Raw genomic sequence first — 16,555 nt, 5'->3', positions numbered from 1 at the left:
GGGGATTTGCGCGCGGAGACGACAGAGCCAGGAGAGACCACAAAGTGGGTACCGCCGCAAAAGAAGCGACTCGAAGACATTTTGGCTTTCCTTTTTGGGCAGAAAGACAAAGGAAAAGATGATGGTGGATGAATGGCTTTGCTGCGAAAGGCTATTCAAGGCTGTGGAGAAGAACAACAACTAAATGGGACGGTCTATCGAAGAGGCAAGGTGGAGAGATTGAACGGAATGCGAACACCCGCACCAACACCGGCGACGGTGATGGCGTCGGGTACTGCAGGGCAGCTAGAGCCCGGCAGGCAGGCAGGCAGGGAAAGTCCAACCACTCTCCCGACCATGTTATAGATACGGAGTACTATAACGACAACAACCTACCTATTCATCCGAGGAACGTCCATTTACGTACACCTACCTACTCGCTACCAACCTACCTGCCGGCGATCCAGGAGGAAAATGGCAACATGTCTGGCGGTGCAGCGTTCCAACCAGCCAGTATAGATGAATGCATGAGACTGGACTGTACGAGTCCTTGTATATACAAGCTTGAAGAGATTTTTTAATTTGCTCATGTTCTTTTCTTGATAACATGGGGATCGTGCAGTCTCGTAGTCGTGGTGTGTATATATGTATGCATTTATATTTGCAAGCGACAGGATCGCCAGGGCCTTCCTTCTTCCCTCTTGATATACACCCTCCATCCATTCAGCCTCTCGATAGATAATACCCTCATCCTGTTCGGAGCGACGAACCAACTGCCTTCGCGCGTGCAAAATCACACAGGAAGATGGAATAGATAGAATAGACAACATCCCTTCCTTGGCGCCCTTGCCTTTTTGCATGCATGACTCGAGTCGAAAACAACTGGCCCGGCCCTTCCAAATCGTTTGTTTCCAACGCCGACGCTATGCAGCCCAGCTCAAATGCAGACGAAAAAAAGAAATTCATCTTGTTTGGCTTCCCATCACTCTGTCTCTCTCCCAGCTTTGGGAGACCAGCAGACAGCAGACAGACAACGAACGAGCGCTCAGAGTTTCCCGCCCATACGAAACGCTGCAAAAATCGGAATCCGAGGTCGTCCAAAAATAACAAAAAGGCAACAACAGTTCCACACAGCGCTCTCTTTCTCCCGGAAAGAAAGAGTCATTCCAGTCCAGGCAGGCCAAAGGACAGATCATCTCACACCACCGGGCTTCCTCGCATAAACCACATTCATGCGATGAATGGCGTGGACCTTGGGACTCCGGAGTTCATTCCTAACAGTGGCGCATAGGGCTCTGACTTCATCCGCGGTCCAGCCCAAAACACTCGTCAATAATCGTAACGTCCAGTTCTCCAGTCCGGTCTCTACATGCGCCCGGCACCACTGACCCAATTGCTTGAGGTTAGGGTCCTTGGGCCAAGGTCCGATCGGCCACTTGTACCTGCGTTCTGTGACTGACTCAAAGCCCGCGTCGATCATGCGTTGACGCATGGTCTGAAAGACTTGCAATTCTCGATTGAGTTTGGCATGACACTCGGGGCCGACTTTATTCCATGCTGTAATTCCGCCGTCCGGTGGGAGACTGTTGTCATCACTGGTGAATTGTGCAGAGTATTCAGCTTGTTCGAGCCACCCGCCGGGCTTCAAGCAGCGCATACATTGCGCGTACAGGGCGGGCCAATCTTCAATGGTGCCGTGCAGGCCACGAATATGGATAAGGTCAAAACTGTTGGGGTCGAATGTCCATTCGGATTCCATGTCGTCAATCTCGAAGCGTACGTTCGGTGGGACCCATGTGGGTTGGATGGGGGAGAGGTCGGTCCCCGTGACGACGGCGGAGGGGTATAAGTCGGCGACATCAATGGCCCATGCCCCAGTGCCGGTACCGAGATCGAGGATCTGAGATGGATTGGGATCGATAGGCGCAAGGAAGAGGCGGTTGTTGAGAGTTCTCAGGTACAGGTTGTGGCCGATATCATGATGTTGATTGGCCTCTTCATCGTTGGAGCCCCTGCAGCAATCGTGTGAGCAATGATTCCGTTTGTGGTGAAGGAGACGGGTCGTATAATGCACTAAAAGACGTACCAGTACTTTCCGTCCTTGAAGGCATGGTACGTCCTGCCATTCTCAACGCGATAGTCCCTTATCCACGACGATATCGAGGTTGTCTCGGTCGAACTAAAGGCTATCAACTCTAGCGAGGATGGGAAGGTTCAGGTGTCACTCACGCTTCGTCTCCATACGCTGAGTCGTTGTCATCATCCTCCAGGTCCTACCACGGGTAATTAACCGTCAGGGAATAAATTCCGTCGGAGAAGATGCCGGGGGGATCATTGGTACTTGACTCACAGGGTCGGCAGTAATTCCACTGGAACGTTGACTTTCAGTGTCGCCAGTGTCGTCTCCTTCTGGGCACATAACGTGTGAATGTAGCTCACAGAAAAGAGCTAGCCTGGATATATTATCTTGTCGTTGAGATAGATCCAAGGTATGTTGGGGGTGGAGTGGTCAGAAAGGTCAGAGTGGTATGGATACAAGGGTACCGTATGTACAACGGAAAGGCGGGAAACAGGGGCTCGACTCGCGTGAGATGTCACAAGCTGGAGTAAGATTGGTAACGTTCTCGGGCACAAGGGGGGTGTGGACCCCGCGTCCCCCCTCTAGATTTGGCCAAATTGGGACGAAAAGACCTCAGTGCTTATCCCATAGAGTTACCAAATGCTGGATGCTGGACGGGCCGAACCGATTGTGTATTGGACATAGACAACGATGTTCAGCATACCTGGGGAGCTTGTAGCAGAGGCCCTTCATCCGGAAGACGGTGAAGAAAAGAGATGTCGGAAGGGGGCTGAGGAAGATTTAATCAGTTTTCTGGCCGGCTGTTCTCAAAGTCGCCTTGGGACCTTGTTTGCGGGGCAGGACGTCGAGATTCCGAAGGGAACTCGTCTGCCAAACCCTACTATGTAGAGTTGTCCGCATCCTGAAGCCGTAGATGGCCGGTTTGGACTCGTCCGGCTCCCTAGTAGGCACCGGTCAGCAACTTTTGACTCAGGATCACCTCATAAACTTTGTGAGACGTGTCTAGTCAGTCGATGAGCTCGCCTTGATTTGTCTCCATCGAGGTCCACAGCCTCGCTAACAAAGGGCGGAAGCGGGAAGCGGGATGGCGTCTTGAAACCGTCAAAGCCACAGTAGTGCCTCGGCACGTGTCGTCGGGGATAAGGAGCTGCGAGGCTAGGAAAACGACCCGCGGGTTGGAGAGGTCAATTGGGGCTTGGATCGGCAGATTTAGTTGACGTTTGGCTGATGAATTCAATGCTGTCCGCGACACACACACACACACACACACACACAGAGCCAACAAAACGAAGGCATCCTGGAAAATGAAAGCCGAGTAAACGAGCCGCTCGTAGGCAAATCCTCGGTTTGTCGCTACTCCATCACAAACCTGGCTCCTTCCACCGCCCTCTCCATCGACTCTTGGGCAACAGCGAGGTTAGGGAAGGCATGGAAGTAGTGAGGAAGTCCATCGTAATGATCGAGCTTGCTTTTGACACCACTCTCTCTGAGCCTATAGTCCAAGACGGCTCCATCGTCTCGAAAACAATCCTTTTCCGCAGTGACAATATAGCATGGCGGAAATTTGGAGAGGTCGTCGGCGAGACATACGAGGTGTCGTGGGCTGTCATGATCGAGGTCGAAATGGGCTAACATAGAGTCAATGAAGATTACACCGTTGGGCGGACGGACATTGCTTACACCACATGAACTCGGCGAGCTCTTGACCAAACACTGGAGTCCCAGCATATCCATTGTCTTCCCACGAGGTGTACATGTGCTTGTATTTCCCATTGTACTTCCAGGAAAGCGTTACAACAAACATCAGAACGCAGCCAGTGATGGAGGTGTGGTCCCCTTCGGCCATGAAGCGGTAGGCCACTTCAGCCGAGAGCATTGCGCCAGCTGAACCACCACAGAGAAGAGTCCTGGAAGGATCATCTCCCAGTTCTTTGGCTCTGGCACGACACTTTTTGGCGTCAGCACGCTGAGAGTGATCGTGTGGAGCCTCTTCTTACCCAGGGGACAGCCTGACTTGCCACGTTGATAATGTCGTCAAGCTTGACTTGGGGAACTTTGGGGTAGTTGACGCTGATGACCAGACATGGTACTTTGGCTGCGAATATCCGGCAGTGCGCATCCTCGGTGTCAAGATTGCCGGCAATGAATCCTCCACCTGGAAAATAGATCATGAGCGGTAGCGGCTTGTCAGATGCCGGTTTGTAGATTCGGACTGGAAGGTCGCCATGCTGGCTATCTGTCTTCTCATCCCCTGAAGCGGTGCGGGTTAGAGTCGACCAAGTTTTGCTGCCGCCCGTTGGTCTGATTTCACTTACAGACTTTCAGTTCTTCAGCCAGCGGTGGCCATTGTTTTGCAAGGCCAGCAAAGACAGCATCGTACGTGGGAACATCAACCGCCCAATTGCCAGTCATGACATATCGGCCGCCAGATGCATCTTCGAGCTGGTTGATTGTCAGTTGGCATCAGGAAGCAATGAGGCGGGGTTGTCTTTGGCGGGGATGCCATATGTTTCTAGAGATGAGATGCTCACTGCCAGCCATTCTGGGCGGTAGCCTTCTCGCGGCCAATCCTTGTTGCCTTCGGCTGCCATTGTTCGTAGGAAAGTTCTTTTGTGACGGTCTGGGAGTTGGAAGGGGCTTGAAGGGGCTTGAAGGGGGAAACTGTCGGCGACTGCAGCCGTGGGGAATTGAGTGGCGGACAGTAATAATGTACTGATCGACCTTCCCAAACCGGCTCAACAGCCAACAGACCGATACCGCACGTAAAAACTGACCTCTCCCAAGTGTATTTCCTCCTCCAGACTGAGCAAAACACCATTTGGCCTGAGCCATGACAAAGCCAGTTTCAGCTGTGGCTGTGCAATCCTGAGCACGCCCCTGAACAAGTAAGTGCAACCTCGACAGGTTGACTTTAAGCTGTATATTCTAGTAATTTTTATAGTACGCACCTCGTGATATAACGTCTATTGTAGGTACGATAACCCTTATTAAAAGGCAAGAAGGTAAGCGCGAGTTGGGTTCGCCAAGGCTGGGTGTTTGTGGTGACTTCTGCCAATTACGAACCTATACGGCAATCCAGATCCCCTGGCTGCTTAGAACGCGAGCGAACATACGGTAACGCCTTCGTAGCTTAGAACGAGACAACATTAGACCCGCAGGTAAACAGATTGTCGATGAATGGAATCGAGAGTGAGAATACGCCTCGCTCGTCTCGGTTGTCATAGGACGGCTGCAGGAAAGGACAAATGAAGCGAGTGCGATAACATGATGTACCATATGCTACCTGTCTATGGCGCTGTGTCCCGCTTCGAGGAATCCCGCAGACTCTACCTAGATATTCTGCCCTGTCATGCTAGCAGGCATTGTATCCCAACGGTCCAACAACGGCCACCAATGATGCCTGTAGCGTTGTGATGACTCCGTGAGAACATCACCACCACTGTACTCGGTACCTCGTAGATGCATCTCCGGTGGTTCTCCGTCTAATCCAACCTTCCTCAACCCTCCCACCACCAGCAACTATGCCTCCCATCAAGCTGGACACTTGGGACCTCATCTTAGGATTCGCCATTATTATCGCTCTCTATTTGGCCATCGCCTTTCCTTTTCTATGGTGTACATGGGGTTGTCTACGAATTCTGCTGTGGGCTTTAAATCAGATGTGAAGGTACGTTCGAATCATGTCAATGTCGAACCAGTGATGCAACTTAATCCACAGCAATGCCTTATGGTGTCTGGAGTTGGCGAGATCCTCTTTGAAGAAGAAGTGGGAAATGCTTTTGTTGTACCTCCTCGGTATCCAACACCCTGCATGACTGTTAATACTGCGCCACCGTACGTTGGACCCTCTGCAATACGGAATGCAACACGGCGATGCATGGATGGCAGTAGACCTCGGTCCATGGTCCATGGTCTCCCACGACCGAAGCTTCATTCGTCCTGTGTAGCAATGGTCCATCGCAGACATTGATTCTATAGCCCACATCAAGATGACTGACCAACCGCTGTCTAGCAGCATCTCTCCTCCGCCTGCGTCTGTGCCTGCTCCTCGTTCAGCCTCCATGGAATACCCATTCGCAACCTCGCCCGACATCCTTCGGACGCATCAGAAAGACGCCTACATCACCGGGAGTATCTCTTCACAAGCCTCCACGATCCTGCGCGCCCTTCTCGGAGCTCGTTTCGCACACAAATACTCCGAAGCCACGAATCACCTCTCGGAGCTTCTCTACCTCTGCATCACAACGCTTCTGGGGAATAGGACACTGGGCGAAGAGTACTGCGACGTGATCCAGGTCGAGGACGACACGTTGAGACTTGCCGGACTGGGCAGAAGGGTCGGATACATCGCCAGCGTGGTGTTTGCGCCCTGGATTCTGGGCAAATCTCTGCCGGCACTCAGAAGGAGGTTGAGGAGCAAACTTGAATGGAACATTGAACATGCAAAGCAGAAAGACCGCCATCGCAGACATCCCACCTCAGCCAGAAGCCTTAAACTGCAAGAATACATCCTTAAACACCTCGACACCCTAACCTCCCCGCAACCCATCTACGCCCTCAGTCTCGCCATCTTCTACTTCACAGGCGCCTATTACCACATCGCCAAGCGGCTCTTCGGGCTGCGTTATGTCTTCACCAAACAAATCAAACCAAATGAAGAGCGAGTCGGCTACGAAGTCCTCGGCGTCCTCCTCGTCCTGCAAATGGCCGTGCAGTCAGCTCTGCACATCCGAGAAACGTACGTGGAGGCGACCACGACCGCTTCGACCACGACGGGGGAAGGAACAAAGGAGGAGGCCATCACCGCTGCAATGCTCGCCAACGGCGTCGAGATCCCCATCCCGTCAAGCCTCGAAACCTCTTCGACGGGTGGCCACCTCCTCTCCGCCGTCTCGATGCCATCCTCCCTCCCGCCGGGCCTGGGGGCCAACACGGCGACGCCGATCCTAGACACTCCGCGCTACGCGCTCGAGGACCACGACGAGACCATGGCCTGGATCCCCGCCGGCCACCAGCGCAAGTGCACGCTGTGCCTCGAACCGTTCCGCGACCCCAGCGTGACCACCTGCGGACACGTCTTTTGCTGGACCTGCGTGCAGGACTGGGTCAAGGAGAAGGCAGAATGCCCCTTGTGCAGACAGAGCGTGCTGAGCCAAAAGGTATTGCCACTGAGGGGATGAAAGGTTGATTATCCTTGTCCTCGTTTACTCCGTAGGTAGTAAAGTCAAGACGACGGTGAATAGAGAATACGACATTGTGGACTTGGAGTTCCGTCCGTCCATCCATTCTTTCATGCAGGGGGCGATCTCGTCGCGTCGACAGGCACGACGGATGCACCTTCAAGTGCAAACCATCATATTCTCTACCTTGTGTGTTTTGTGTACTTCTTCCATGACCAAACCAACCCGGTACATCCATTTCCCACCCCTACGCCGAGTTTCGCTATGATCAACAACCGTCCTTCAGGGAAGGCGGCTATAAATGCTCCTGGTCCAGAGAGGTTTTCTATGTATCTTGGGTGATGATATTAAGCCAGTGCGAGAGCACCTTCCTTCTTCCCTATGCGAGGACTGCTCTCAGCATCATCCTCGCCTTCATCGCTAATGAGCCCTTCGAGCTCAAACTCCTCCGCATCGCGCACTTGCTGGCTGGCTGTGCCTCTGTGCCGGGGCAATCTCGCGCTCCCGTTCGCGGTGCCATTGGTCGTGCCTCCGTTCATGCCCATACTCGCGAGAGTGGACATTTTCCTCGTGTGGTGCCCATCGGGACCGCTGGGCCCGGCAACAATGCTGAGATCCCTCCCAGAACCTGAACTGCTTTGGCCATAGGAAGAGCGAAGCCCGTTGCTCTCGTCATCGGGCCATGCGTGGCTCGCGTACACGAACAGCAGGATATTCACAAACAAGTACAGCAAGAAGGCGATGCTGTAGAGGATCAGGATGTAGGAGACGTGCGTCACTTGGGCGTCAGAGAGAAGGTGCATTTGTTCCTCGGTCGCGCCCATGAACAGGAAGCCCGAGGCATAGAGGAGCTGTGCACCAAAGGTTGTCAGTAGACCAAAACGCAATGAAGAGAGACATGATGAAGCTCACAAATGGAGGCAAGTGCTGCCAACTGTTGACCTCGCCCGCGCCACGGCTGTCCTTGAGCAAGAAGGAAATCTCAATAATTCTCGCGGCGCCTGCAGCCATCAAGGTGTATCCAAACACGGTATGCACCATCGTGCTCAGAGGCAGATCCTGGGGATGGGCACTCATGGCCCAACCTGTGAGGAGGATCACCAGACCGGGGAGGATGTTCCTTTTGGGTCTTCCATTTCTCGATCTCGATAACCAAACACCAAGCAGTCCAGCACACCACCAAACGATGCCCATACTCGTATGCTGCAGATCGTTCTTGACCCACGGATGACCCCAACGGTGCTCGGTAAACGTATTGACACATCCCCATGCCGCAATCACGCAACTGTCGAAGAATTCCTGGCTCCGGCCGGTCCTTCTCAGCCACGCTTGACCCACGAGCAAGAGGACAGTCATGATGACCCCGTACGCAATGAACGCTGACCCCATGATGAAATGCGCCAGACATTGCCCCAAATGGTCACCGCGGCAGTAGCCCATCGCGACAATCCCTCCGAAGAGCATCTGTGCCCAGGCGACAATGGGCATGATCTTTCCCAACCAGCCATGAATCAAGACCACGCCCCTCCTCCCTCCTCTCCCAAGTTTCCCTCCAAATACCCGCCCAACCCATCCCTTCTTCTCCTCCAGATGTAACTTCAACCCTACACCTAACCCGACCTGAATGATAAGCATCAACACCAAGCTGTTGGCAAAACTCGCGTGAATGTTCGGGTGTCGAAATTGTCTCCCCTTATGCATATGTCCCAAGAAGTACGCCACAGTTGCGATCACCGTGCCAACAATCTGTAGAGGGACATGCCAACGACTCTTGACGATGCCCAACACCATGCCGTAAGGAAAGATCATGCCGAAGGAGAGGATCATGAGCAGGATGTGAATCCATAGCCGACTATCCAGGGGATCGGGAGAGACGGCCTCTCCTTCAGGGATTTTGTCCGTATGGCCGCCATGAGCTGATGCAGGCGTAGCGATGAAGAGGAGAGGGAAGAGGTAGAGGAGAGGAGTCGGTTGCTGGCTTCTTCGTAGGGGGGGCGGAAGAGACATAGTGACGATACTGTGGGATGAGGACTTAAAAGACTCTCAATGACTTTGACGCGCCTGCCAGCTATCGGCTGAAGTACATTGTACAAGTATGCTAGACTAGCGAGAGGACGATTGATGGCGGCGATGGAGTAACCGTCTGGTGATAATTACTAGGTATCTTCAAGCCATCGCCTGCGCTACATGCGCAATCGACGTCTCGGAGAAAGAAGTTGCATCCCCACAACTGGCCGGTAATGCCGGTCGATCACGCTACTTGCTCTCCTCTCCATTTTTGGATTGCGACGAATGCAGTTTACTTCCATCTCATGAATATACGGAATACCACCGTGGCAGATGAGGCTCGGGCCTGACCTCAGAGCATGAAACGGACCGGGATACTGTGCAACCGCTTGTGCGCTAAAGATACCGTCAATCCATACTATGTAAGCTATACATCCGTCTGCGACAGACGCCGACTCGAACTCCACGCCTCTGACTCCGACATTGCAGGACCATCACAGTCATGCTCGCTTGTCGACGTTGAAGTTCTCAATATCACAAAGAGGTTCTGGTTCTCCGCATGTTGAGCAGAAGAGGAACTGCATGCTGCAGATCGTTTCCAGCTTTTCGCAGTCCTTCTTGTCCGTCCTTCCAGAGTTCATGCACTCTAAGGCATCTTGCTCACATTGGGTGTTGCTTCTAAAGCATTCGACCTTGGTGTGGAATCTCCGTACTTCCCCACAGAAATCTCTACCTGAGACAACACAGCCCCTCTTCGATCTTGAGGCGACGCTGATCCAAGCAGGATCCCGATACCAGCGTTCAGATTCATCAGCGAGACATTCTCCGACCGTCACAGCTATCAACCAGTCAGCAACTGTTTCCAACGAAGAGAGTAGAGCGGGCAGGTACCTTTCCATCCTCTCTGGGAGATCGTGTCTAGAACATGTTTTGTAAGATTGATGGCTGAATTGCGAATGGTATCGTGCTGGATCAGCAACATCCTGCCCTCTTGCACATCCGTGCTCTGGAAGGCACGGTCAACTCTCTCGGTCATTGCAGTGAGATTGTTGGGGTCCATCCAGTCGCCACTGTCAAATGCATATGAAATGACATGGTATCCAAGGTCTCTCATGTCACTCAGACAACCACTCTGATTGCTACAATGGAGGTAAGGCGGCCGCATGTATGTTGGGTATTTGCCCAGGATATTGGCTAGAGCTCTTTCGTTTTTGGCCATATCAAGTCGGCGATCTTGCGAGCCCATCTCGTCCATGTCCGGATGAGACCAGGTATGAGAAGCAACTTGGTGGCCATCCTCGACCATACGTTTGATCACATCGGTCCATTTGGACGTGGTGTCTATGGGACCCTTGCCGTTGCTATTCCCTGCAATGAAGAAGGTCGCCTTTGCACCAGCTTCGTCGAGAATGTTCAGCAGTTCCTCGGTGTTCTCCGATGGACCGTCGTCGTATGTAAGAGCAATAGTTCGGGGAATGTAGCAGTTGCTGATGAATTGTCCGTATTCGATCTGGCCCTTTTCTCGTCTTGGATCCACTGACATATTGTACCCTGCCGGAGTGGTGTCAGAATCACAAATGCCAAAGTCTTCTTGGCAATTCCCAGGAACAGAACAGAAATCGGCGCCGGTTCCCTGCACTACGTCAGCTAGGCAAACAGTCTGCCAAAGAATAGCCACTGACACAAAAATCAGCATGAGAGCAACACTGAGGGAACGGACACGTTTTGTTGCCGTGCGTTAATCCGCACCTCCCTTGAAGACAGGTCCCAAAAGCTGCTTGGCACCCTTCGCCACAGAAGTCGTTGGATATGCCCTACTTCAGTCAGTATCCCGCCGTTGCTCTTTTCGACAGCACTGACGCATAAACCATCTGAAGAACAACATTCTCCGCTGCTGCAACGTTGTCCATTATAGTTGGGACCACAGTACTTGACAATAGGAGGATGGTCTGTGGCATCTTCGACATCACATATGCTGTGGCAACGTTAGACACTTCGTGCGAGTGTTGTCCTTCTGCAAACTTGCCCGTATTCCCTTTGACAACCTTTACCGCAGTAAAGCTCCCCGTCACCTGTGGGATGTATCAGTTGGCGGTCTGAGCCATTTGAAACGAGAGTTGGTACCGCAGAAGCCCTGTCATTATTAGCACAAGTCTGGGAACAGTATTTCGATCAACAAACATCCGATGAGCAGCAATAGCCACTGCCATCGCCATCTGGAGGGCACGCCGTTCCAGTCATATTTCCACAAGCGATGAGCTCCGCTTGCTCTTCCTCGGCATCGAACAGTGCAGATAGCTCGTCGTTAGAGCCAAGGTCGGAGGAGGTCAGAGAATCAATGGGAGGTGCCGCCGTAGCTGAGGCCAGATAAACTAATGCGTGATGGGCAGCAAGCAGAATGAATCGAGGCTTCATGACGACCAGAAGCTTCCTTGAGTTGGATGGCAGGCGATCGGTTTGAAGCGAGAAGAGTCAAAACCCCGAGAACAGTAATCTGTATGCTATAATGAATGCAGCCGTATCAATGCAGGCAAGATCGGAAAACTTCAAAACGAAGGGTGACCTGTGCAATGATGGTGTAGGTTGGAATGGAGGGAGAAACAGGAAGAAAGAGGTTGAATGAACTTTCCGGTGAAAAGCACAAGTCGAAGGCTTGAGGCAGCCACTCATCAAGGATCATTGCTTGCAATCGGCAGCAACCACTGACATCAAACTCACCAGAATAGCAGCGTAACGGCAGGAGCACACATAACGACTTCCCTCCAAGTCTGCCGATGTGGTCGAAAGCGGTGTCCTCATCCCCTTCAAGCCGGGTAACCGGTAGATAGCTAAGTGAAGCAGCAAAGTGGATCTAAAGATCACGCAACCATTAATTTATTTTTTGAATCCATCTAGTCCTGCCTGTTCATTGAAAAGATCCTGGTATATCGTTAGGGTTCCCCTTTGACTCTTCAGTGGGCGTCACGGGTACAGAATGAAAAGAAGAGTCAGCGGCTTCATGTGTGGATGACGGCGTCAGAACATGGCCCCCTTCGTGCCTTTGTTCAGCATCGCCATTCAAATCGATCTTGTCAAAGCCGTCCACAGGCGTCTGTGTTTCCGAAGTCGGAGATGTCACCCGGCCGGGATTCCGCGGCGGCAATGCTGGAGGAACACGTTTAGGAACTTCGACCACTCTCGCTCGAGCCATGACTGGTACCGCCGTCGAGACCTCGACATCAGAATCTACATCTGAAAACGATTCTCTCCGTTCCTGTCGTTGTTCGCCCGTGTCATCCACGAGTTGGCGGTGTTTCTTCGGTTGGTCGAGTCCCCTTAGCGAGTCCCTTCGAGGACTGTTTCCGGCACTCTTCGTCTCATCCTCGTCCGTTTGAGTACCTCGATCGACACTAGCAAGGCTGTGAGTGCTTTCTCTCCAAGTCCGAGAACGAATTGAGCCATCGACGCTTCTGCGGGAGAAATGGGAGTAGATTGGACTGGTCGGAGATGGCTTGAATTCAAATGCATCAGCACTCGGCCTTTGGTGCGTTCCAGCCTCTCGGATATTCAATCCCTCAGCTTCCAGGGCTTTCACTCCATAGGGATCTGGATCGTCCTCTGCCGGAATTCCAAAAATAGCCCCTCCTGTGGCCAGTCAGTCATGGGACCAAAACGCATTCGCACACTCTCACCTGGTGGAATGATCTCCATATCACTCGGAGCTGGCGCGTCGGGCAGCAAACTGTCATCCACTTGGTCGCCTTGCGCCGCCCTCAGGGTGTCTAGAAGGACCTGGTACTTCTCGACTGGCGGATATCGAACCTTTCCGACCAGAATGTCTGTGACGGTGACTTGTTCACCGTAAAATCTTGCATTTTCATCAGTCCTTTCAATGACAAGATTCCCTTCCAGTGCGACTCCAGCATAAAGACCGCGGCTCTTGACGTATGACCAAATAGGGGCCTGGCGTTTTGTCACTTCGGTATCGAGCGCGCCGCCGATTCCCACAGGGCCGGCTGCAACCCCGACCTCGGTTCCCAAGGTAGTCCTCCATTTCGTGAAAGCTCCAAGAGCTTCGTACGTGTTAATGACCAGGACTGTATCATATATGTCGACTCCTGCGAGAAAGCCAAATGACAGATTTTGAGTCTGGATGCCACTGGGCGGACTCCATTCTCCCGTCTCTGGATGTCTTCCGACAATTACGCCAGCGCCTCCGGAGCCCCCAAAAAGCCAGCCGGTTCGCATGGTTGTGAATATGGCTAGGCCAACAGCATTTTTGATGACACTGGCTGGGATCTTTTTTATTACCCTCTGTTTGCCTTGCGGAACACCCACGGTCGTTGCACTCCGGGTTTCCACCTTCTGGGCCTCTTTCTCTTCTATCTGCTCATAGAATCCGTCTTTGCAAAAGCCACGCAGGATACGAGCCGCCTTTTCAGACTCCTTATCCATCGTGGTGGGCCAGAATGCCTCGGAGCCGATCTTATTTGACAAGCGGTTGACAGGGGCACCCAGCTTGTCCACGACCTTGTAGGCTTTGTTGAAGCCTGGTTTGAGGGCTTTCTCGTAGGCTGTATTGGAGTACCCTTTGGTTCTTTCCCATAATGTCGAATTACCAGAAGACGTCTTGGTCGAAGTGGTAGTGGTGGTCGTGTCCAAGGCTGCACCCTCCGCCGGTTGCGCCATGGCACGCAATCTGATTCTGCGGACAGACGGGGTTTGGGGAGGTAGCCGTTTGGTGGATAGGGTAGTGAGCGATTCACACGATATGCTCTCACGGCGAGCTGGTCCCTGGCAGGAGAAGTTTCAGTGATCGCGAGGAAGGAATCTGAGATGTTTTTGTTCAGTTGCACGCAGTCGACCTTGAAGTCTCGACGACTATTTGGGCAGTTTAACAAGCCAGTAATCCGGTTGCTGCCGGAGTTCACGACTGAAGCTTGCGATAAAAGGCCCTAGTTAGACGTCATTGGCCTCAGGCGCGCAGGTGGCGGCAGAGGCATATCTTAGTCAGGATGGATGCCTCTGGCGGTGCTGGCAATTGCAGGCATTCCGAATACCCAAGGCTGCTCCGAGGGGGGAAGAGGGGGGAGTCGGAGAGCCCAATGTTCCACAAAGGCCTCGAGTGAGGTTTAGCAATTACTGTAAATTGCCTTGTCAGACTGCGGCAATATCATTGACTCGACTCTCGACAGACTTGGCAGCGAGAGCTTGAGGGGATCTTGGGGGATCCTAGGGCATCCCAGGTCATCCTTTCGAAATTGAGGTCACGGTCAACTCAATTCCAACTCATCTATCAGTCTCCATTCAGTCCGATGTTTTGACGTTTCTAGCATTCAATACTACTTGGCACTAGAAAGACTCTCCTGAGAAACAAAGAGAGCGGCTTCTGCACCTCGGCTAGTAAAGGTAATCAGAAAATCGATCTCCGACTAATCACATGTGACTTCGCCCACTCAGCGAGCCAGCAAGACAGATATATTCAAGTTTGTCTTCCATCGGTTGTTTGATTATTCCTGGAACCTGCAGTATATAACAGGGCCATCAATTCTCTGCGCATAAAAGCAGCGGACAATAAACCATGCCGCCAATTTCACCCCTTTTTGTGCTCCAAATCCCGCCGACGTTGAACACTGGTTCCTCCGCTCAAGGCGAGCAAGGAAGCTTCATATGCACACAGGCCGCTCCCCAAGTCTACCTCCTGTCATTCTCCAGTCCGCCCGATAACCGCCTCACACCGGCTTTCAATCAGACATTCTTACTGGCGCTTGATATTATCGAACATCGTCTTCCCCGTGGAGTGGTCATCACCACTTCGTCCATCACCAAATTCTACTCCAATGGCCTCGACTTCGAGAATGCCATCAGAGATCCGACCTTCTTCCCAAACAGCCTTTACCCTTTGTGGCGGCGCCTGGTCACTTATCCAATGCCGACAGTAGCATTGTTAAACGGCCATGCCTTTGCAGGTGGCCTGATGACTGCCATGATGCACGATTATCGCATCATGAACCCTCACAAGGGCTTCTTGTGCCTCAACGAGCTGGACTTCGGCGCGGCTCTTCAACCAGCTATGGCAACAGTATTTCGTGTCAAGTTGAACATGACAACATTCAGGAATATGGTCCTGGAGAGCAGGAGATTCCCAGCCCTAGAAGCCTTGAAAGAGGGCATCATTGACGGCGTTGGGGGTGTCGAGGAGACGCTTGCCTTCATTTCAGAGATGAAGCTGACCCAAAAGGCTCAAGGAAAGTCATACGGCCAGATCAAGGAGGAACTCTACCGGGAGATAGTCAAGGACTTGGACGAGGGAGCCGAAGCCCGTGCGAAGCTAGCCGCCAGAGATCTGGATCGAAGTCGTCGGGCACTAGAGTCGAAGAAAAGAGTTGAAGTCTATCAGGCGGTGGTCCAGAGGGCGAAGCTCTGATGGTGATGGGTAGGCGTAGACCACAAACAATTCCGACACGAGGTGGTTCAGTCCAACCGCGTATATGGCAGACGGCGGAAATAGCGACCGTATCAGTCCTGTAGATGCATTTTGCTTCCAGGCTGCAGTGACTCACCAGCGGAGGGGACTTACTGGTTGGGTTGCTTGATGGAGGACGCGTATCCGTATTTGCAGTTCATCGGGCTCTTTGCGAGGATACGGAGTACACTTCTCGATGGAGGTAATCTTGGAACGAGTTAGCACCAAATTCTAGTCATCAGTAACCAGCCTTCTCTGCGCTACCTACTCTATAACTACCTTAGTAAGGACCCAGGTACCGGGAATACTCTCGTAGGTTAGACAGGACCTAGATACTACATGCGTACGGAGTGTGTGAATGCCTAGGTACATTTGCCTATTGGGGACACTACGTAAATGATGCAGCTGCACAAAGTGGCTTTTTATGAACCGTTATGCAATAAGCAGGAAACCGGGCGGCAATTGATTAACCGTGAGAGGTAAAGAACGCGGAATACGAACCTCTGGATCAAGTGTGGCAAGCGAGGCTCCCCACGTTTTTACCTTGTTAAGGAGTTTTGAACAAACCTAGAGCCTAGGCTCTAGGGAGAGACCGCCTGTGGCGTAATCTTCCACGCGTCAAGTCCATTATGCTTCGGGGGGCTCCCGCAAGTACCTATGGCCAATTCGCACGCGATGGCGGCTCCCAGATCCACCCTTACTGTCACCCCGTCACCCGCTGTCACCCACTCTTGTGATTCCCTCCCCCCAGTGGGCCAATAAGCCTGAAGCCAACTGCCATTATTTTGGTTCCAAAGTCCGCCATCTCCAAACTGCAACTCCGATTCAAACCTCTTCGATCCCTTTTTCATTGTTTTCGGGCCC

General features: G+C 52.5%; 7 protein-coding genes across 7 annotated transcripts; 2 read left to right on the top strand and 5 right to left on the bottom strand.

Moving 5' to 3' along the window:
* Positions 1-1,171: 1,171 nt before the first annotated feature.
* On the bottom strand, positions 1,172-2,398 carry Z519_09855 (uncharacterized protein; the record flags this gene model as incomplete). Its single annotated transcript, XM_016767576.1, has 4 exons — positions 1,172-1,991; positions 2,066-2,158; positions 2,209-2,252; positions 2,330-2,398. The coding sequence occupies 4 exons, from the start codon at positions 2,396-2,398 to the stop codon at positions 1,172-1,174; spliced, it is 1,026 nt and encodes a 341-aa protein (XP_016616368.1).
* A 1,014-nt stretch (positions 2,399-3,412) lies between these two features.
* Positions 3,413-4,650, bottom strand: Z519_09854 (uncharacterized protein; the record flags this gene model as incomplete). The annotated part of the gene is made up of 5 exons (XM_016767575.1): positions 3,413-3,687; positions 3,740-4,007; positions 4,057-4,310; positions 4,375-4,501; positions 4,591-4,650. 5 exons carry the CDS (start codon positions 4,648-4,650, stop codon positions 3,413-3,415), a joined length of 984 nt encoding a protein of 327 aa, XP_016616367.1.
* Positions 4,651-6,048: 1,398 nt separating this feature from the next.
* On the top strand, positions 6,049-7,239 carry Z519_09853 (uncharacterized protein; the record flags this gene model as incomplete). The annotated part of the gene is made up of 1 exon (XM_016767574.1): positions 6,049-7,239. The coding sequence occupies one exon, from the start codon at positions 6,049-6,051 to the stop codon at positions 7,237-7,239; it is 1,191 nt and encodes a 396-aa protein (XP_016616366.1).
* A 347-nt stretch (positions 7,240-7,586) lies between these two features.
* Positions 7,587-9,246, bottom strand: Z519_09852 (uncharacterized protein; the record flags this gene model as incomplete). Its single annotated transcript, XM_016767573.1, has 2 exons — positions 7,587-8,090; positions 8,152-9,246. 2 exons carry the CDS (start codon positions 9,244-9,246, stop codon positions 7,587-7,589), a joined length of 1,599 nt encoding a protein of 532 aa, XP_016616365.1.
* A 500-nt stretch (positions 9,247-9,746) lies between these two features.
* On the bottom strand, positions 9,747-11,661 carry Z519_09851 (uncharacterized protein; the record flags this gene model as incomplete). Its single annotated transcript, XM_016767572.1, has 5 exons — positions 9,747-10,084; positions 10,138-10,923; positions 10,996-11,060; positions 11,107-11,318; positions 11,428-11,661. 5 exons carry the CDS (start codon positions 11,659-11,661, stop codon positions 9,747-9,749), a joined length of 1,635 nt encoding a protein of 544 aa, XP_016616364.1.
* Positions 11,662-12,151: 490 nt separating this feature from the next.
* Z519_09850 (uncharacterized protein) lies at positions 12,152-13,914 on the bottom strand (the record flags this gene model as incomplete). Its single annotated transcript, XM_016767571.1, has 2 exons — positions 12,152-12,870; positions 12,918-13,914. The coding sequence occupies 2 exons, from the start codon at positions 13,912-13,914 to the stop codon at positions 12,152-12,154; spliced, it is 1,716 nt and encodes a 571-aa protein (XP_016616363.1).
* An 892-nt stretch (positions 13,915-14,806) lies between these two features.
* Z519_09849 (uncharacterized protein) lies at positions 14,807-15,652 on the top strand (the record flags this gene model as incomplete). The annotated part of the gene is made up of 1 exon (XM_016767570.1): positions 14,807-15,652. The coding sequence occupies one exon, from the start codon at positions 14,807-14,809 to the stop codon at positions 15,650-15,652; it is 846 nt and encodes a 281-aa protein (XP_016616362.1).
* Positions 15,653-16,555: the final 903 nt, after the last annotated feature.

Source organism: Cladophialophora bantiana, assembly GCF_000835475.1.
Source record: "Cladophialophora bantiana CBS 173.52 unplaced genomic scaffold supercont1.16, whole genome shotgun sequence".
NCBI lineage: Eukaryota > Fungi > Ascomycota > Eurotiomycetes > Chaetothyriales > Herpotrichiellaceae > Cladophialophora > Cladophialophora bantiana.
This window is presented reverse-complemented; position numbering and strand designations above follow the sequence as displayed.